At 39.6% G+C, this 22817-nt stretch overlaps 1 protein-coding gene across 2 annotated transcripts in view; it reads right to left on the bottom strand.

The window, feature by feature from the left end:
• Nucleotides 1–4333: 4333 nt before the first annotated feature.
• SMAD1 (SMAD family member 1) overlaps nucleotides 4334–22817 on the bottom strand; it is a 48427-nt gene continuing 29943 nt past the window's right edge. For both annotated transcript variants that reach the window (XM_074904996.1, XM_074904997.1), the window contains exons 3-7: nucleotides 16676–16933; nucleotides 13895–14011; nucleotides 9948–10169; nucleotides 7637–7893; nucleotides 4334–5751 (exon numbers count right to left, since the gene is read on the bottom strand). In XM_074904996.1, the coding sequence (XP_074761097.1) occupies nucleotides 5608–5751; nucleotides 7637–7893; nucleotides 9948–10169; nucleotides 13895–14011; nucleotides 16676–16933 (998 nt within the window). In that variant the 3' untranslated portion in view covers nucleotides 4334–5607. The remainder of the gene's footprint in view (nucleotides 5752–7636; nucleotides 7894–9947; nucleotides 10170–13894; nucleotides 14012–16675; nucleotides 16934–22817) is intronic.

The raw sequence follows: 22817 nt of genomic DNA on the forward strand, positions 1-22817 counted from the left end.
TTGTAAGTGGCAGGTTTTTATCACTGCTGCGAGAGATCTTAAATCCTGTCTACAATCTGAAGCATGTGAAGCTGCTCATCTCTTCAAAATTTATGTACAGCAGCCTCCTCTAAGCTTTACAGATTTAAGTCTCAGATGAGCTTGCAGAATCATGTAGAGATGATATCGATTTTTCAACTCATACCTTATCAGCAGAATGAAAAGGGAAAAATCACAAACCAATTCCTAAAACTAGGAATCTGCACCCATTAGAATAAAAATTCTTACGTTCCTGAAAGATGACTGAATCAAACTTGAGACTTTTGGACTGTTTGTGAAATTTGAGGGTTTGTTTGACATTACTTTTGGTGACCTCATCCGCACATGTCAAGTAATATACACTAAAGATCTCATGCCATTTTTAACTGTAAAGCATTTATTGGACCCAAGTAAAAACTATAACCATCTTGTCCATTCACTGCAATAGACCTGCTCATGTCTGTACCCACATCAAGCCCAGGGGATGCTGACATTATAAATCTTATTGGAGTTACTTCTGTGTTTGCAACAGGCTTGGTCAGGAGGCTGTCTCTCCATTGCAACTGCTTCATGAAAACCAATTCACCACATACCCTGTCAGACGTAGCTGTTGCAGCTGAAATAGGATCCACCTTGTCAGCCACCTCAACTAAACTGAACAAAAGTGGGAAATCAAAGCCCTCTGCTCCAGCAGTTCACAGCACGTGAACGTACGCAGACAAATGGGTGGCAGTTTGCCACACCGCACGGACGTGTGACTTGTAGCAGCACAGAACAGGTACAGCACCTCACAAGGATAGCAGCCCCTGGGAACGAGGGCCTCTTCAGCCAGCCTGCACATAGCAGCCCCTGCGAATGAGAACCAGGCGCACGCTTCATTTGTCCCACAGAGGTTTCTCCTCTAAGCAAGTCGCCAAGGTGAGCTGAGAGTACAGGAGCTTTGTTCTACAAACTACATAAATTGTTTATTTAAGAGCCCATTGGGAGAGAGAGATGACGAGAACAAGTGCAAGGCTTGCTTGTGAAGCTGAAGGCAGCAGTCAGGAAACACAACTGCTAAATACAAAGCCTGAGCATTCTGGCTGACAATTTCTGTCATTTCAGTCAGATGCAAACCAACTGACCTACTACTGCAGAGGGGAGGGAACAATAATCCCAATCAAAAAGGAAATCCAATGGCGTGAATCTGTCTCACTTCACCTTCCTCTTCCAAAAAGCATTTGAGACAGCAGGAGTTGGAAAAGTGGTGCCTATGAAGCATTCATATCTTTACAGGGGGCTCCTAGTGCCTACAGCAACCCTTAATTCTTTGTCTGCCATTGGCAAGCATATTGTAGAGGGGTTTTTGTCGGGCAAACATACAGAATCAGAAGGTATAAGAATCAGACAAAACACCTATTTGCAAAGAGTTTTAAAAAAAAGGTCATCAAGAATATAGGAGTTGTGGAGGGGGGCACAGAGAACAGAAGAGAAGATCCCCTAAAAGGATAACATGACAGAGGTGTCTCTCTTCATTGAGCTGTTTAAGTCAAGGACAGGAAGGGAACAGAGTAAAGTAAGAGCCATTTTCACTTCTCTCCTACACAGAACTACAAATGTATTTGAAGAGAATGAACTGTGAGATGATGGGTGTAAAAAATATATTGGTCTACCATGACTGGTGATGGTAGTTACCTTATATGTTTAGGCATGCATCCAGAAAAAGGTGACTGCTGGTTCACAGTTATGAATCATGAATCTAAAGAACAGAATAAGAGGCTACAGTCTGCTGAACAGAACGAACCAGCAGCAATTAATAGAGACCATCAAAACACAGCTAACTTCCAAGATGTCAATAAAAAGTTTAATGCAAGACAAAGGAAAAATCAAGGAGATAAGCACACTAAGAAAGGGCCATATAAATTTCAAACATCTCTGCACTGATTTATTGTCTTCAAATAACAATAGTCACAAAACTCCATTCTTTGAGGCTAGAAAAGACAACAGCAGTTGTGAAAACATAGGTACAGTAGCAAGAAAAGTGATTTAGTAAGGGAATGGCTTTATCAAACTAGAGAGCAATACCAGGTTAGTGAGCATTAGAAAATCAGGTCCATGATTCTGATACAGGATATGTTAAAACACAAATCGTTTCTCTCCGTACCTTCCTAAAGCCACACAAGTAACCACGCCTACTTCTCTTAGCTTTCATCCACTCTTTTAAAAGTTCACCAGAGACTTTTAAATGGTTAAAAAGTCATCTCCACCTGAGGAGAATTATTTTCTTTCCAGCACTTGAAAGCCAAAGCACAGATTTCAAAACACATTCAGCTCCATGGAAGTATCTGTCTTCAAATCTACTGTTCACTGCTCTTCCTCAATTCCTTTTCTAAAACAGTTATCCCTACCTTTTCAGTTTCTCTTAACAGGGACTGTCTTGACTGTTCACCTTGAAGTAGTGTGTTCTGTGTTTAACTCTAACGTTCAGAAGACTAGACCCAGAAAACTATGGGGAAATAACACCAAATAGGCAGCAGGGACTCACCTGGTTACAGAGTTGATGCTGTAGGCTCTCTCCAAGTTTCTAGCTCTCATCATTTCCTGTTTGGTGAGAAGTCAGCAAGAAACTCTTTTCCTTCTGTCTTGTCCTGTGCCTTTTCCAGCTTTCTGACTCCAACTATCCAAAGTGGAACAAATCAGGAAGAAATGTCTCCAAAATGCTTGACAAATCTTCTCAAGACCCTCAGGCTAGCAATTGCCTCCTCCTAGGTAACTTCTGTCCTAGCTCCTACTTTTCTGGCTGTTAATCTCAGGTGCTACTCCAATCCACTCATCTTATTTAATAAAGTGCAGCTGGGATACTCTGTGCCACCACATGAAGGTACACTTTTTCCTTACACCTAATGTCTCCTCACCACAAATAAAAAGCTGGGTAACAGATAAAGAAAATATTATGTACACTGCACTTCAACAGTATCAAGAGCACAGAAAAATCCACAACAGAAGAAACTTAGAAAAACTGCAGAAGCATTACCACTGAAAGTTTCTGAGACACTGCAGAGCTAGCATTTCCTCATTTTAATCCCTGTTTAGGAAAAACAGAGAGGCATTAAAGCCCAAAACATACAAGACACTAACATTCAAAAGCAGTCACAACAAGAGACTGTCTTTTCTTACTGCAAAGCTATTTCAAAGTTTACCAAAACCTGCACAGGACCATCCAAGTATGAAAACATCCAAATAGAAACACTTTTAAGACTTGGGTGATGGATGGTTACAGCACTAATAAAAAAAAAAGTCACTACCTCAGTACTGCATTCCAACAAAAGGAAGGAAACTGGTTGGGAACAGCTGGGAGTTAATGTAGCAGGGACTAAAGATGGGGGGGGGGGGGGGAAGAGACAGTGACTGAAGTACAAACAACATTCTGTCTCTTTTTGGTCATCTTTAATTTTTCCTTATTTTTAAGGCTTACATTTGTGCTATGATATGACTGCTTCTTTATGAAAAATATATGTTAAACTGAATTTAAAAAATAAATCAATATGTTCTTGGAACTTACAAATACAAAAAAGGCACTAACCAAGTTCTCCTAAATAGGGAACGAACTTGAACATTATGGAATTTTTTCATCCCTTAGCAGGTGAAAAACGGTTAGTTTTAAAAACATACACTGAAACAAGCAATAGAATTAACTTTTTTTAAAAAACAAAACCAAAAACGATGGGATTGACTCATTCTCCAAAAAGGGCTGTTACTCATTACAGTGACATACACACGCCTACATCTGGCTGAACTCACATTCATCTCTGTCGCTCAGCTTTGCCTCATGCTCCTGGTCCGCTATAGCCAGGCACAGGTGCTGGAACTCCAGTCAAACCCTGGTCTCTTAAACTCCATCATCCCAGCTCGACAGACACTTCACAGCTGTGAAGGGACAGCCCTTCCCTCACCTCTCCATAGAACAAAGACAGAGGTGTGGATAAAGAAGCATGGAGACTTCACCACAACCATGGCAAGGAACAGAGAGAGCCTGCCAACAGTGCAACCTCAGCAAAATCTCCTCTCATACAGATATTGTACGTTAAAATCCCACAAAAATTTAACTAAGTGGCTAGGATACTTCAGTGTTACTGCACTCATTCCAATCTTGCCTACTTAAGAAATCTTTCTGTCTGGGGTACTCATATACTGAGTTTAGTAGAGCTACTAACCTGTACTAGTCATAAATGTCTAAGCTCAGCATATCCTCATTTCTAGTGGTTCCTCCTCTAAGACCATATCTCTATCTGGTTTGTCTACCAAGAAGTGGACAACACAAGGTTTTAATCAAATGTAAGCAGTAACAACAGGTTTTATTCAAAACTTCCAGTAAAGAGGACCCACTAGTTTTGGAATAAAGGTACTTAAAGTACTACAGCTTATGTGAATATAAAAGATCAAAGAAGAAAATAAACCAAGCAGTAAAAAAAAAATAATATATATATATATATTTTTTTAAAAAGTTTGAAATAGACTCACACAGGGATTTTGAAGTCCTCTAAACAATTAACAGTTAATAGGTTTGGCAAAACAAGATTCTCTTACAAAATTAAAAGCCTACTTCTGTTACATAAAATGTATAAAACTGCTCAATAGTTAGAGAGCACTCTGTACAATTTTGTCTTGAAATACATAGAGCTGCAGCCTTCAAACTGCAGGTATTAATCATTTCATCCTCTTCATGGGTAAAAGAATTAACTAGCTGCGCAATTGTTTTGGGGGAAAACGAAGAGGCAAAAATAGTCAGAATTAATAAGATGAAGCCACTATAAAAATGAAATGCACAGCAAAACTCAGACCTCAGTTTAAACTAACAAGCTATGTTTACAATATATTCTACATTTCAGTTGTCATTTTCCCTTCCCACTCCCACCTCCCCCCACTCAAATATTCCTAATTCCTTTATGGTCTAAATCTAATTAATTTCTAGATTTTCAAATACACCGTACATACATTTAGCAAAAAACATACCTAACATTCTTACAGCAGTATGGTCACGACACAATTTCAAATATTATTACACAGTTATTGAGATTAAACCTTATGACTTTTTTTTTCTTTCTTTTAAAGAGAACAGCAACCATCAGCTTAGACAAATGGTTTTAAAATGTACTACAGAGAGCCTGCAAAAAGCAGACTTCACCAGCATCGGCTCTTAGCGCCAGAGGACACAGGGGGAAACAGTGAACACTGAATGTAAGGAAGAAAGCAAATCTCAGAGTGCCAGCTACAGGAAGATCCTTCAGGAACTCAGTCTGACAGATTGTGGTTTTAGTTAGCTTGATAGTCCCTGTTGCACTAAGCCCTGCAAATCAACTTTCTAATAGTACGTTACAATGTAAACTAAAATTCCTGATACCAAAGGTATGTTAAAGGGGTTGTTTTGTCGGGGTTTTTTTTTTTTTTTTTGAATCCAACAGTTGGTCACAGAAGTCAAGTATTTTCATGGCTCTTATTCAGCTGTTGCCAGTTCAGGAGGAAAAAAATAAAATGTGTGTGTCTGACTCATACGTCCTTCAAGTACATGCAAGGCTCAATTGTTTCCAAAACGCAGGAGCTTGGGACCTTTTAAGACACTGAAGAAATAGGATTATGAGGAGAGCCCATCTGAGTAAGTACTTTATCCAGCCATTGAAGGGGACCATGAAGATGTATTTCTATCCAGCATGGAGTGCTTGTTACATCTTGGCGATGATACTCAGCTCCCCAACCCTGAAAACAAAATCATAAGTGGGGAAAAGAAAAATAAATCATCTTATTTTATAATATCAAATATGTGAGAAGCATACTTTGATCATCATCTTTCTTACCAAAGTACTCTAGCTTTCAACAGTCATTATCAACAGGGTAGCAGGGTGCCAACTATTATCACATTTCAACAAACAAATCTGAAGGTTTTTTTTAAAAAAATTAAAAATTTGGAGAAAGTATCATTGTGAGATCTCTCGATCTCTTGGAATGGAATTCTTTACATTCTTAAAGACATAACCTGTGGCAGTGCAAAATTTCCCTATACCTCACTGCCAGCTGCATGATATCCCAATAAAGCCTCTGAAGAGGGGGATAATCAAGTCTTCTTTGGCAAAACCAAAAATAGAGCAAACTGGGGGGAAAAGCTGTTAAACAGATCAAAAAATTAGAAAATGAGGTCACAGACTGACATTATGGAAGTGGGGGGGAGGCATCTGTCTGACAAGAACCAAAGCATCATTCACAGGATGGGCATGATAAACTAAGCAGCAAGTCAGAAGCTTTCCTTTCTGGAAAAAGAGGGCATGGTCATTCTCCAGCAGGCTAATCCTCAAGTTAAGACAAGATATGTTTTGTTTCAGCTCATACCTGATTCAGTTACAGTAATTACCAAAGACTTAAGCAGGTATTTTAAGCAGCACTCAAAATCATTTTAAAGTGAACCATTTTTGGGACAGGTCTGGAGACAAGACTAAGACAGCCGTGGGTACAGCTAGCTCTGCTCTGTATTCACCCCTAATGAAGGGATTACCCAGCTCCCAACACAGGTGGCAGCCACTCTAAACACTGTGTGGTGCAACATCCAATATGCAGGAGAGGTCCTGTGCAACTGTGGAGGCAACGCTGCCGTGTGGCTCTATAGGATGCAGAGCTATAAACAACCTATATCATTTTAGGAATCCCTGTCCTAACACATCTGAAAGTTTCTATCCTCCTGTCAAGAAGAGCACTTCAGCATATTATCATCTTCATCTGACCGCTTTCCTGTATGTGACCAGCCCTTTTATATTGGTACCTATGTTGACACTCACAGGCACATCACAAATCTTGACCTTGCATCCCCCCTAGAATAGAAATGTATGTATATTATTCTAAATAATTACTGCAGCACCTAATTTGAGAGCTGCCAATCAAGACAGATTTAGAGGATTATGCTATCTACACTCCCACAACTGCTATAATGACTTACACTGCAGTCCCAGCTCAACTGTCCAAAAATACCACCAAAGAAACAGGAGCATAAAGTTCAGCTGAGCCTCTTACAGAGTAGGAGATAGCATAGATCGTAACAATGGTCAAAAAAGTGGGCAAAAGCTGATGCTACATCATCAACTGGTGGATTTTCCACTTTTAGGCCAGGTAATTAATGACTCAATTATTTTCAAAGCTTACTCATACTGTATCTTACCATATCCCACAAAATTTAAAAGACAAGCCCCATAATTCCAGAATAATTATGCAAATAATTCTATATACATACACAGTTTATACACATACTAAATACAAGAATTCAGCTGAAACACTAAAAATTTACAAGAAGCAATTCAATGAAATGAGAATAGTTAACAGACATGATAGAAATGCTTCACAAATGACTACAGACTTATGTGAAGACTTCAAGTCACCTCAAGCTTTCAAAGTATGTGCATCAGATGGAGTTTTGTCCACAAAGACAACTTTGTTTCATTAAGATTTGTCCTACTCTTAAGGAACATTATTCCATACTTAAAATTCAACAGCTATTAACAGGTCAATGGAAGAAGGCACTGGACCATTCAAAATCACCACATTAAGAAAAAAGAATTTATTTTGCTTACAAAATTACCTCAAGCAAATTTTCACATACCTTTACAAAACTCATACGGAGAGTGCACATCTTAGTAAGCTCGTACACGGTCTCAAAGCCATGATTAACTGACTGAGCCAAAAGCTGAGCAAACTCTTGATTATTGAAAATTTTCAAACTGCAGCCACTGGGGATTTTACAGACTGTGGTAGGATGGAACCCATGATGGTAGTTGCAGTTCCGACTTTGCACAAAAATACTGCTGTCGCTCAGACACTCAGCATACACTTCCCCACCAACGTAATAGAGATGAACACCTGGGAAGAGAAGGTTGACATAAGGAGATGAGACAAATTCACACTGTGTATCTATTTCTCATGCTCTGTCACCACAGAAATATGTTTCTGCTTAAAGAAATAAACAATTTTTGCATATCAGACCATCACCTGTCTGTCTTCAAACTTGGTATTTACTTTTCTGTTTCATCAGTAGGCAATTTGAGCAGAGGGTGCATATGTACATATATATAAGGGAAATTGGCAATTCCTGCATTTTAACACACCGCATATTCAATGATAAACTAGCAAGCACTGCAGTAGTTCTGATTCAGTACATTAGATAGCTTGACCACTTGAACTTTTTCTCATTATATTTATGTAAAACAATACTTGGGAATGCAAGAGGAGAGAGCAGAAACCTACTGCGTAATTTCTAGATACTAAAGCAGCCCCAAACTTGATTCTCTGGCAAAGTCCTGAATGCTGTTTTGGATAGCAGGGTTTTTTTGAGCTCACTTCAATTCCAGCAAGCTGGAAAAAATAAAGTTGTCTTTATGTTTCTCAGATGTATCTGTCAAATGAGGGTACAAACCAATTTTATAGTCCTTTCCCCTTCTACTGCCTGCTCCCTCACCTGCCACTGATGGAAACAAGCCCCAGAAGAGTGACATACAGGGAAGCTTTGTGGAGATCTGCTGTCACCAGGACTCAATTCCAAAGGCTTTGAGAGCAAGAAAATTTGCCTTTTGTGTTTAAAAATGGATTATTTGCTGTTTAAACCTTTTACCTCCCACAGCATCATGAGTCAGAGAAGTGAACACAGAATTTAAAAACTAAACTGAAGTCCAGTCAGAAAGCCTTGACTGTGCCCTGTCACCTAAGATTGATTACGTATGTACTTGTGTGGGTACATATATACTCTCACCTGATCTGCAAAAATTTATGGCTATGTCTTCGAGTTTGGGATTTACTCCTCCCTCCTCAAAGACTAACAGTTTTACATCATCATTAGTTACACACATGTACTTATTTAACAGCATCGTTGTCTCTTCCACACTCTGCTTCGGTACATACACAGTTAAGTGCTTCAGCAGAACTCTGCTTGCAGCTGGGTTACTTTCAACAGGAAAATGAATGAGGTGTTAAATAAATATCCTGATACTTGGTAAGATGGATGGGGAGGAAAAGAAGAAAAAAATATTAGGACTTGAGTGGCACAATACAGGTGTGCTGTACTGCTGAGGGCCGCACAAGACCTCATGTATAGAAAAGCTCTCCAGACCGCAGGCTTAAACTTTACGTTCTCTTCAGTTACAATTCTTTTCTCCCCTACGGAGGAGGAAGATATTTCACTAATTGGCACTTACAACATGTACCTCACTGTTTGGGCATGCTGAACCCAAATGTCTCAGAAAATTTCGAGTTTTAATAACGTAAACACCTAAAAGATTTGTCTGGCAGGAATGCCCCATTGCAGGGGGCAATGTCAGTTTTACCTGTCATTTGCATTACAGGTGATTTCTCAGAGAAGAGGACTGTATTAAGTCAGACATAAACTAGAAGCTTTTCTCTTTTGCAGGACACTGTCACAGCCATAGAAGAGAAGCACAAAATTCCCACTGGAAGAGTAACCAGCCTGTGACAAATGCATTTGGAAAGCTGTTTTGGCAGGTTGTCTCTCTAAATACATGTTAGGATAGCTAATTTATGTTGGAACTAAGGCTAGCTAAAAATGTGGTGCCGAGAACTATAATTTGGATTTCCACACATACCAATAATCAAGATAAATCAAGACACTTCATTAGACAAACTATCTTAAGATGCCATTCCAATTAAGATTATGACAGCCTTTGGGCAATTAAAAATTGATTAAGGGTAAAAAGCTCCCTGTAATTACACACCAGGTAAGAACAATACTTTGCTTATATGATCTGACCAGAAAATTATATATTTACCAACACAAGCACTTATATCATGTACTTGGGAAGACCAGCCTGCTCTTGAGGCAAGTGGCCCAGGTTGTCACGTCTAGGGGAAACACCCCCTCTCCCTCCCCCAAACCCAAAACATGGATGTGAAGATCCAAAACTCACCTTTGCCAATATGCCGCCTAGTGTTCTCGATGGTGGAGTTGCGGTTAACGTTGGAGAGCAGCCCCAAGCAAAATCTGTTCTTGTTGTTTGAAGGGTCAGTGAAGCCATCCACCAGGATGCTGGTGGAAGAAGCGTGGAATGCCTCCCCAACGCGATTATTCAGCTCATAGTAAACAATGGAGCACCAATGCTTTGGCTCTTCATAAGCGACTGCCTGAACATCTGTAAAGCAACAACAGAAATGTTACAATCTAACACTGCTGGAACACAGACTTGAGATGTAAAGATTCATAAACCTGCAGATTTTGGCTGAAGATGACAGAAAGATGAGCTGAATAATCAATTGCAGCTAAGTGAAGGTTCTTCTCTCTTCAGTTATCTGTGAACTGCTGCATCTTCTACAATACACTATGGTGTGGGCCCAGACAGAAGAGAAACACTGCAGTTATACAGCTCTGCTTTCTTACCAATTTAGTAAATTAATTTCTACTTCAGTTCATTTTACTGGGATACCAAATTACAAGTCACCTTTGTGCTTACCATAAAGTTGTATAGTGACAGGGAGAAACAGCATCATACAACTGCACAAGAGACCATTTGTAACTTTGGGTACTGAGAAGTATAGCGAAGTAGCTTAAATATGAAGGCAGCAGATCAATCTTTCAGCATTCAGGAGGGCATGCACAAATCTTACTCCTGGGCTTCTTGGGGAAAGTGTAGCAGACTTCAAAAACTAAGAGAGACTGACATTTGTCTGCAGAACATGCATGAAGCACATCTTCAATATGAATAGATACTGCTTGGGATCGGAGGCTGAACAAGGGCATAGCGCACAGGATTCTGACAATTACACTGCACTGAAGAGCAGATGAACGGGAGGAAGATACTATTTAATGAGAACCTTTTATTCATCAAATGCTACCAAATGCAAAATCTGCAACTGTTCATCACCAAAGGAATTACTTGCTGAGTAATAGCAAGGATTTCTCAGAATGTGGTTTTCCAGACTCTGGTAACAAGCAGCTCCTCTTGAACAGAGAACTGAAGCTGGGGATTATGCAGAACACCGACAGAAAATTCCTGGTTCACGACTTCTACCCATCAAGCTCTAGAAACACATGGAAGTCTTGAGGTAACACTTGTCACTGTGCACAGGGAACAATTTCTCCAGATGATACCAAAGGTCTTTACCAAAAAGTGCTTCCCAGTGGGTGTCCAACAACAACACAGGCTTCTTCAGATACCTGCACCCAGTGCACATTCTTTCAAGTGCCCAATACAGCTACAAATTATTAAACTGCCTCCAAATAAAAGGAGGATAGTGAAGGGATGTGGTTGCTTTGTGTGGTTTCTTTTAAATGAAGGAGGCTATTTATTTCACTACTAAGCCTAGCACAGTTGGACTTGCTGCTAAGATACCAACTTTGGAGATTAAAGATCCAACTACATGTCGAAGTGCTAAAATGAACATCAGACTGGTATCATGGGAAAACTTGCTTCTCTGGCCAGAGGTTTCCTTCTCCCAGCCTCAAGACTTTACTGAAATCAGCCAATTTAGACCAGTGTCCATATTTTCCTCTGTTCACAGATCATACCACTATGAGTTTTGAGACACGTGCAAAACAAAAAACAAAAAGTCCCTGCAAACCAGCAGTACATAGCAGATACAAAAGGTGGCAAATAATCAAAAGCAGGAGAACACATCCTATATCACTGTGCAAAACTTTTGAGCATAGTGTCTACTGCTGACCAATAACTTGATTAAAACACTGGTAAAAAGGAGCTGATCTTTCCTGATAGCCTAACATTTTCTATCCTTTCACATAACTATAAAAAAACCCCAACACAGTAAAGAATAATAAAAATCAGTCATTAATTATCAGTAAGAAGTTACTACACTTTTAATTCCCATGAAGATGCCAGCAATTATCAAAGCTGCAGCTTTGCCCCAGTTCTCAAAGTCAGGAAGAAATCTTGCCAGCTGGCCATTCTTACAGAATGAATCATATCTCTCTCACACAGATTTCATACTAACTTCATTACATTTGCTTTAAGTCATGCAGAGCAGGTGCGTTTAGTCTCTCTATTCCCAGCATGGGCCAACAATGGAAATTACCCAACTTCATTGACAGGATGCAGCTTGTTAAATCAAATCTCTTAAGACTAACAAATCACCATGAAGAACATGCTTCTAAAAAGTTTGCAACAAAAATGCTGCAGTAAGTTCACAGTAAAAACTCTTTTACAACCTGCAGCAGATTTTGTTTTTTTTAGGTAGTGCAATTACAGCATATGTATATGAGTAATAAACACATGAAGGCACATAAGTAAGGTTTTTTGTGTTGTTTTTTTGCTGGTTTTTTTAATGAAGAGACAGAAATTAAAATTCATTGTACTAAGCTACTAGGAGGGAAAAATACCAATAGACACAATTTTTACTCTGAAATGGTTAAAAGTTAAGAAGCAAGAAAAACATAAACCCTTTTCTCTATCAACTTTCATGTAATAAAGGAATTCTATAGTACTCATGTATTTTGTGAGAAGGACAAACATGGAAAGGTCTTGCAACTGGGCATAAACATTGATAAACGTGCTTTGGGCCAGCAAGGACTATACATACACACAGAATGTACTGGATCAGTGAAAAGTGGAAATGTTACAGATGGGGGTTTATCACATGCAAAACTCATTCCACACAGAAAGTAAATAGGTTAGCACAAAAGCCATCCAAATTGTTCTAAGAGAGCAAATATACTTCCTGAAACCAGACATCAAGCTTAGCAACAAAACAAGTACAAAAAAAAAAAATTTAAAAAAATCAAACAGTTAAATTGTTCATATGTTTGTGATCTTGATAATAATTTTGGCACAGCATCCAGCTTGCTGTTCTTTTTTGGCATGAGCCACAACTGTGTAAGCTTATGTGTTCTCTAAAGGGGATATTTCTCACAATGTGATGAATGCACCAAATCCTTTACTCAGCAGTCACGGCTGGCTGCAAAGGCTTCTAAAAGCAATGTGTAAGAAGATGTCTATGTCATAGTGCATAAAGCAATACGAGTTTTTAATGCAGATTTTTAAGTCTGCAGCAATGCCACACCTCAGGCAGACAGCTCTGAATTGTGAAGCAAGTGCTATCACTGCATGACTCAAATATGAAACAAAAATTATGGGAGAGGATGGAACAAAACCAAATATGAAAGAAACCCTCAAACACCCTTATGACCAGGAGAAAGGTAAATTACTAAAAGCAGAGCATACTCTTTAAGGACTGAGTTTAGAATTCAGGACAAAAACATATTAAGAAAAGACAATTTTCTGAGATGTACTGTCTCAGAGTTAAAAATACTATTATATTCCAGTTGCCCAGGTAAAATGTCTCTGGGCGTTTAAATAACTGACAGTAGTAGCATCTGTCCTCTGATCAAGTCTTTGCTTGGAGAGTTATACCTGACCACCTCTACTGTCATCCACAACTCAGTAGGCTCTATATAGCATTAACTGCATTGTTTCAGTAAGTCAAAGTACTCATAAGAAAAAGATTCCTTGCCTTGCACACCTGTCATTTCAGCATCACACACAGAAATGTGAAGCATCACAGGAATTCTTTCTGTTTGGTGATTAGCGGAAGTTCCAGATATGAAACATAAAACAACTTTAGTTGTTGAGTTAGTTGGGAGTAAGAAAGTAACAAACCCCGTACATTTTACATGCGATAGCTTCTTGTCCTAAATATTTACATTTATAAATTTTTATCTCCAGATTTACCATTTCATCCCTTACAACAACAGAAAAAAAATAGATGGTTGGGGTTTTTTTCTTTCCTACAGCTAAAAATTTCCATAATCAACATATATCCAAAATTAAAACTCAGTTATTAAAAGTAAGTTCTGAAAATTCTTTACTTTTAAGAAGCAAAGCCGAGGACAAGAAAGAAGTGTTTTTACCTCCTCTGTGTATGTCAGGGGGAATTGCAGGTGCCATCATGTTGGTATCCATTGGCTGGGAGGTATCATGTGTCATCTGATCTTCCGGAGGCAGGTAAGCAGGAGGGGGAGTATCAGCTAAATATAGAAAAGGCAGAGATACACAAGTCCTTTCCTCTCTTTAAAGTATATAGACATACCTACATAAACACTTTTAGCCTGGAAATGCTTCCAGCCTGACTCAGCTATAAACTGCCACCCACCAGAAATCTGAGAAAGCAATCCTGGACCTTGAATCAAGAAAGCAAAGAATTACTGTGCATATTAAGCACAACTACAATATAAACGAGTCACTTACAAACCACAGAAGAAGGCTCAGCTATGTTTCCAGCCTGCGTTTTTTGCAGGTCAAAAGTGCTGTATAGACATTAAGGCACAAAGAGGTCTCAGGACCAGGCCAAGAGTAGATATTGAATGTGGTAAAACTTTCAGTTTTAACTTTTCTGTTTCCAACATGATTCTATCAGCAAACTATTCAGATGTCCCAGATATATCCAGGACCTTATTATTGTCATTGAGAAGTATTAGCTCTACTTCCCTAGATTGGGAATAGTAGAAAATGTTCAGGAACACAAATTGTACAGAAGTAGCCGTCTGGGTCTGCAATTTATTTGTCAATGTCTCTTACTGGCTGTACTGCCCCGTTCAGGATTGAATCACTAGCCTAAAACTAGCCTGTGCACAATGACCATACTCACTAACACACTACTTTCAGCCCTGTTTGAAGCGTCCCAGCCAGGTACTCGTGTTGGCCTTCACTTGCCTATTTCATTTCTGGGAAAGGTTCCCAAACAGCTTCTTAGAAGCTGCAGGAAGTTGCCAATGTCACTATTTCCCAACACACCAGAGGACACTCTCCTCCAAATCAATTGCACAGAGGTACATGCAAGAGAAACCCTTGCCTGATTCCTGCAAGCTTTTGCTGCAAAAGATGAGATTGGATTACCACTGTGCTATCTCTGGTGAACACAGCTGCTGCTCATCCCCATTTACTTCCATTACTGAGAACATGAATTGCAAACTATCACAGCAAATAATCACAGAGGCCTCCAAAACCCTGAAAACCAAATAAGTATCAACCAAAGGCAGGTGAATCATACCACTGCTTTGGAAGTTTTAGTGTTTTCGTGGTAGAGTTTTTTGTTTGTCTGGTTGGGTTTTTTTTTTAAAAAAAACCCCATATATTAATGAAATCTATTAACTGCTTATTGTTTAGGAGATACTCTGTTGAGAGCTTTACATATAATGCTGGCAGGTACCTTGCTAATTCCCTTACTTGGATACCCTCAGTTGGAAAGAGAGCGGCAGAGAAAGACAAATGACAACAGGACTATATTAAAAGCTTAACAGAGCTAAAGCCTTGTGTTTTACTAAGCCTTAAATGTTCGTGTGTGTGTGCAAACATGTTAGTGATACACAGATAGGGAAACAAGGTTGTAGGGTCACAGGCAACAAATTAGCCAGTATCTAGAAAGTTTTCAAGATCTCTGAATAGCTGCCTTGCTGCTTTTTAAAATTTATTTATTTTTCAAAAGTCAGCCTCCTCCCCCATTAGGGCAAGACGGACAACTGTCCAGAGCTAAGCATCAAGGACATCAGTATCTTGACCTCTCCTCTAATTCAATTTCTTCACTGCAGCTGCTGACTTGTCTTTACAGGCATGTGGACAGAAAAGACCCTCACAGATCAAGTGAACTTCCACAAGTCAGTGTTCAGGAAGACCTTGTTAGAGAAGCCTTTATCTCTTCTGGAAGAGCCCCAACCATACCAATCATATTTAAAAAAAAAAAAAAAAAAAAAGAAGGAAGGAAAGAGCTGGTTTTGTGTCAAGTTTTCACATTGTTTAGAAAAGCCAATACAAACTCTCTTTCCTTCCCTCCTGCCCCTGCAAATTCAGTAGTCTTCACTCACAAGAGAAACATTTTAGAGAAACAACTATCAGCAGCAGCAATCTATGGATTTTGTGTAATAGAAAACAGATTTTCCAAGTCTGCCGCTTTGTTTACCCACGGCCCTCCCTCAGCCCCCGAAGAAAACATGCAAACAGAACATGAGTAAGTATTTGTATGGAATCCTAGAATCTAGATCAAATCTGTCACAGACTGCTTCTGCAGTATTTTTATCCATCTGCATATAAAGACCAAAGAAAGACAGCTTCACAGAAGTTTCTATGGACATCAGTCAGCAAATAAAGGCTGTTACTTCTTTGACTTTAGGAAGTAAAACTGCCCAAAGATTTCTGTTCAGGGCCTTAACGAACTGTTTTTCAGATGAAGTTATTTGTTTCTTGAAATTATGTCATCATGTGAAAAAATTCTATCAAGTAGCAATAACATGATCCCCTTGAGAAACATCCTTCTTTTTCAGAACTAAAACCTTGCACTACATTTATGATGATCTCTTTCCTAAAGAAGGATGGACTGTTGCATTACACTTCTTGTGCATTAAACACTATGCTTTGTACGCTAAACTCTTCTGCGGACCAGTTCAACATTTTGAATCCCTCCCCCTGCCCCAGAAGAGCTTTACCGTAATGTTTTGTGTTTGAAAGAGGCACAATATTAAGCCACTCAATATCATTACTAGACAAAGTGATTAGAGTCTTTATTACCTTACATCTCCTCAGTTAGCTATTGAACACAAATGTTAGCTGATAATTTAGTATTATTAAACAAAAAAAAATCATACCAGTGGTGTGCAACTACCTTCTCCCTTCTGAAGGGAAATCGAAGTTGACCATACCTGGCATCTGGAAAGGACTTCCCGGGTCTGAGCTGGCTGGAGAATGCGGGTACGTGCTACTGCTGCTTCCAGGCGAGTTTGGATAGCTGCTGTTGGGTGAGTGAGGGAACGGGTGACTATTGGGTTGCTGAAAAGAGTCTGGGAAAGTAGCGTTGTGTGGCATGTGGGGCTCATTTTGTCCCAGGTTGCGGAACTGGGCCAAGAGGCTGTGCTGGGGGTTGTACTCACTGTGCCTTGGAACCAGCACTGGAGGAAGGACTGGAAAAGGGAGAAAAAAAGAAAAGCCATAGCGTTAGACTCTGTTCTGAAGGACTAGGCTATACAGGGAAAAAAACACTCCACATTGTTGCTTCCCTAGGGCACATTCCCATCTGTCTTAAAAACAAGGTAGTCAAATCTAGGAGCGCATGTCTAAGCAAGAACTCTTTTCCTTATATCCGGTTACTGCATAGCTTGAATTCATAGCAATCATGCTAGCTACCTGGTTTGCCAGATGGGAGCTTGTTTTCACAGAGGGCCAGTGAAGAAAAGCCAAGAACAAACCGCAGTTCTGCATTTTATTTTTATTTGCACAAAGAAATGCTGGGAAGTAAGTGTGTTATAGTGCTGACATGCAGTTCATTTTGCTGCACTTGTGATCCTGCTAATCATGTAATGGCCTGTAACCCAAAACCTTGCTAATAAGCACAGATATTTTTTCTGAAGACAATACTAATAGGCCTTGAACTCAGTCTGGTTCCAACAGCTGTAATATTATTTTTAACCTGGACTATGTTCTTACAAGTTAGCATTAAAACAGTTATTAACTCTTCAAGTCAGTTTACAAAATGTGCAATTTAAACGAAATTATGTAGTTCAAAACAACCAACTGAGCAGCAATTGAGCTTCAGCTATATGCTATGGGATCAGAGAAACACACTAGTCTCACCACACTCCCAAAGCCTCCTCACCAGTGGAGAAACAAAGGTCTCTTTTTTAACAGGGAATATGAACACGATACCAGATACACTAAGATAAAAGAATCAACACTTTTTCCAGTGCCTCAGCTTCTATCTTTGAATGCCTCACAGCAAAGCCCAAGCCACTCAAAAGATTAAAAGCTAGTCTTGTTATAGATTGAGATTTTTGGCCAATGAGGGGAAGAGGAGAGGCAAGGGCAGGGAGAGGGAGATCCGTGCACAAAGTAGCGGAAGTGAAATGAATAAGTTATTCCTTTCCACATCTGCCTCCCTTCAGCACCTCCATTTTCCAGCTCCAGCAGGACTAGAAGAAACCCCCTAGGATAGCCTGCCTTCAGGTGAGGGTGCAGAAAAAACACAAAAAACAGTGGAAACAAGCCAGACTACCATTCCCTCTCCCCGAGACTCCTGCCCTGTCCCCAGCAGCAGGTGTACACACAGAAGAGGAACAGGAGTACGTATACAGAACAAGCCTATGCAGACATAACTATCACTCAGATTCAGAAAGATGTTTCGGAGACAGCTGCTTCACTAAAAGGCTGAATTACAAACTAATTGCAAAAAAACCCCCAAACATCATCTTGCCAAGACAAACAGGTTCTTCTAAGACACTGGGGCATCTTTACTCTTCCAGCACTCTGCTTATACAGAAGCATTCAGTTACTTATGTGAGCATCCTCAAGTCTGAGAATACCAGTACACTGTTCAATGCATAAACCAGGCCTGAGGTCTAGGTGTTTAAAACGGATATAAAAGGATGCCGCACACAAAACTCACTCTCCATTCCTAAAGCAAGTCATAGATTAAATATTTAAAAAAAAACAACCAAACAAAAAAACCCCACACCAACAAAAAAAGTAGCAGCAGGTTTCCCTTGCTCTTTTTCTTTTTGCACATGCCTAAGAAAGAAATTAAGCCACCAGATTTTTGCCTGCTAGTGGCATTAATGCATGATATATATCTGATCCTGGAAATCTTCACTGAATATACACTGAAAAAAAACCCCTCACTACTGAAATTGAGGCTGCCTGTCAGAGTCAGAAGCAGGTTTTAAAGATTTAATCTGATGTCTCACTTTCTTAAGAGTGGCCTCACTGACATTCCACCAGATATCAAATATTTGAGATTTGAGGCAAATGTCACCCCTAAGTAGATTAAAGATGTGAAAATTTTAACCAACTCCACTTTACAAGGAATATACAAAATTCCTAATTATGGAATTTTCTGAAACAAAACACATCCATCTGCCATTCTGCAGAAGTTCTCAACTGCCAAACACACCCTGGGACTCTGCATCTCCCTTGACTCTGCAGACTGTCCCTTGCCTCTAATGCAACCATTCTCACAACATCACTGGAAAAAGCAATTAAAAAAAAAAAAAGTTACCCAACATTCAGGTGGACATCACAAATCCCCTCATTCACAACACGGCAAATGTCAACTCCAATCTCTCAGAATATTAAGATCTCTCAGAATTAAGCTTGTTCTGTTAAATCTAGCAGTCCTTTTGCAGTGAGGTCAAACACTATTTAATTGTCATAGCCAACATTTGCTGGGCTAATAAATTACCAGAGAAAAAAGTAACAATGAGATCATGTGTTAAAAAGTATTTTCCCTTTCCTGTCTTTATGATTCTTCCTTACTTTTCCGAGCATTAAAACCACAGCTTTCCTATCTCTTCCCTTCCTATGGATGAAGATCAAACCATTAACTTTCCTGAAGTTAAGTTGTGCAGAAAGTACATCACTCACCTTTCCCAACCCCTACCTTGCATTAAACAATGACACACAATGACATTACAGGAAGCCACATGATTTATAGCATTTTAAAATAGAAGAACAGGATATTTTCTGTATGTTTTCTGTAAGCAAAATAAAGTAGTGCCATATTTTCCCAAAGGTATAGACGCATGTTTTCTCCTGTTGGGCAGAACAACTGGTGAAGTTTAGAAGGACTAGAAATAAGAACAAGTATCCTCTTCCCAGCTCCCCCTCATGCAAATCTACACATTTTGTCCAACTACTTCAACCTCAAATGTTGAAATGCCACCTTCTTCAAAATATACATGGAAAAGGGGGAAGGGGGGAAAAGATTACAACTGATATTGATACAGCAGAAGTATATATCAAAAATATCACTGCAGAATTTACTTTGAGTGCTGCCCCTAATTCACATCCTCCCTGTATACATACAACCTTAAATGAGGAGAAAAAGCCCTGAAAGGCCACGTCAGGGGGGACAGAGTCTAGAGAGCTCCAATTAGTCCAACTCCAAGACAGTCAACTCACTGCCATAACCTGATCTCTCTGCAGCTCATGGGCTTTTTGCAGGCTAGCTGCTCCTACCGGAGTCACAGAGGCATGGGCTTTTTGCAGGCTAGCTGCTCCTACCGGAGTCACAGAGGAGTTAATCGGAATGCTATGCACTCAGGAGTGAAGACATGAGCAGGGACTGGGCCCTTTGCAAGTATGGAAGGATGCCAGGAGTTCAAAATGTAAAGGGGGATGCATACCTTTATTGCTCCCCTCACCCCTGTGTAAGGTGCTGAGCTTCTGGTCAGGCTGCAGGCCTCAACCATATGGAATAACAAATTACTGAGGCTCTGTACAGCAGGGGAGGAGGCTGATCTCTGTTGCAGCTGCCAGCTCCAGGAAGAGGTATAATTGAAGGGGAGAAAGCATGAGAGTTATTCTGTGCTAAGCCAGCACACCTGTTGCTATAAAATAATGAAGCAGCGCACATCTTTGCCACGAGGATCTCTGCAGGACACTGCTCTAACCATTTGCAGCCAGAATTTCTCCCTCTTTACCTTCTTCAGCAAAAGGGAACACAGATACAAAAAAAATAATTTTTTAAAAAAATTATCATGGGCTGCATATATTTAAAGGAAACGTACTATTAAATACACTGTTGTTTTAAAAAGCTACTGCAACAGATTTGCAAATTCAACCTCATTAAAATGGTTAAAACCAGTTAATGGAGCAGAACCACAAGTCATCCGACAGCTTGATTTCTGTACTTTCTCAAACACCAGATTAAAAGGTTTTATAGGCAATACCACAGCTAAATTTTGCTCCAAGATTTTGTGTCGATGTGGACCTGTAGTTGAGTAAAGCTACTAGTAATGGCTGAAAAGGAAGACAAACCACCTAGAAGCCAAGCTGATATGTTTGTGGAACTGTAGCTCAGAAGAGTTCCTCTACCTGTCAAAACAGCCTGGGAATCAGGTAGCTTGTTTTTACCATGCAAATAATACCCAGAGGGTACCTGCACCAAATAAGTGGAGCTGTATTAAAGAAATTACAACTACAGGGCAATTTCACCCAAAGGGCTATTTCATCTAAGAGCCAAGAATGCCAAAAATATAGAAGATAGACCAAAGACAAGCTGGCTGTTCAGACAAATGTTCCAACTAACCACACCAAGAAAGAAATACTTTTATGAAAATGTAACGGTTGCCTTTGAAGAATGCTACTGATCTCTACTCTTTGCATCTCCAGCATTCCATGCTGTTCTTCAGAAAACTAACAGGTGTGCTGTCCTAGAGTAAAGATTTTCTTGGTTTTATTTTTGTTTATTTTCACCTTCCGAAGATAATGATTTTAGCAAACATGGAAAGTCTCCCAATTTATGACTACAACTTCTTTTGCTTTTTAAAGTTTTTCTATTAAAAAAACCCTCTAACCCAAGTCAAAGGACCTGCTGTACTTTCAGAGTAGCATATTTTTTGTACAGATGGGTTTTGGTTATCTTACACAAGCTCAGATGACAGCTAGTTTTCATCAAGAGCTCATTGGTTTTGCATGTTACATGAAGATTTGGGTAGGTATCTTCCTCTCTATGTCTGAAAATTGAAAGACCAAGTAATGAATTGCAATAAGGGGCCACATATAAGAAAGCAGACTTTGATCATCTTTCCTGACAAAGTAGATTCTACTTCTTCTGTGAGTTTTACAAAATTAAAAAAAAAAAAAAAAAAGCAATTGCTGCTGCACTTCGTGCTCTTAAAAATCATGACTTGGTCGACATATGCTCTGTAGAAGTGTTTGTACAGGCTTATACCACAACACGGCTCTCAGCCCTAATGAAGACCTGAGGGCACTATCATTAGACAGTGCGCTTTAATTTCCAAGCATCATATACCTGTATTTTCATATGAATATATGCAAAGCCACTTATGTTTTACTAGAAAAATAGAACTGTGGGTTGGGAAGGAGGGAAATCCTCACGCACCAGTTCGTGCTATCTGGAAATGGGTATCAAAACATGGCAGGGGGGAGGAACTTGTAGATTGTACTCCATGCTCTAGATAGAAAATCCTGCAAAGATGAAATTGTAAGAACAAAAAAGAGATAGGAGAAGAAATAGAAAAAAAGCAAACCACCCAACAACAAAAACCCCAAAACACAGCAGCAGTGTTAAACTAACAAATTTCAACTCTCCTACAGACTCCTAGCTTAATTTCCTGCCTTTGAGACCATGGCAGCTGAAGCTGGCTGTGGCATCCTGGTAAGCAGCCCAGTCCCATGGTGGGAACAGAGCAGGTACCCATGCATGCTCAGCTGAATGTGCTTAGCTTTGCTAGCTGGCTGTAGCATTAGAGAGTCAAGGAAGAATGCTGACTGAAAGGTCTTGCCAAGATCTTGCTTGTAAACAATTAAACGCCAAGTAGAAAGAAAAGTTTTAATGTCATTAGGTTTTCCCGTGTTGCCTAAAACAAGACCTGGCATAACTGATTATTCTTTGACCAGAGGACAAGTTCTCACATACAAAGACACTTACATGTCTACACTTAGGATCGAGTTTACTCTTGGTTAACAAAAAAATTAATAAGTGTTGTGGCAAAAGCAACCTCTGAGGATTGAGCTACTTTATGTTGTTCCAACAGCACCTGGCTTAAGCAAGACCGTGCTATTGGCTGTGGTAGCATGGCTTTGCTTTACTGTCTTATCAAAAGCAGAAACACCAGCCTTTTGGACTTCTGCCCCAAACCTGTGTTCTAGTAATTACAAGTGAAAAGGCTCAATACTAACTATTCAGCAGCCTGCTTCGGGCAACAGATGGACAAACATGCCGGACTTTCTATTCCGGGAGAAATCTGAGAGCTGTCTTGTTTTCTTAACTCTTAATTTTATTTTGCAGTTTCAGAAGACACTGCAGGTTGATCTGTCATTTTACATAGT

The sequence above is a fragment of the Athene noctua genome, chromosome 4 (genome assembly GCF_965140245.1).
Source record: "Athene noctua chromosome 4, bAthNoc1.hap1.1, whole genome shotgun sequence".
Lineage (NCBI taxonomy): Eukaryota > Metazoa > Chordata > Aves > Strigiformes > Strigidae > Athene > Athene noctua.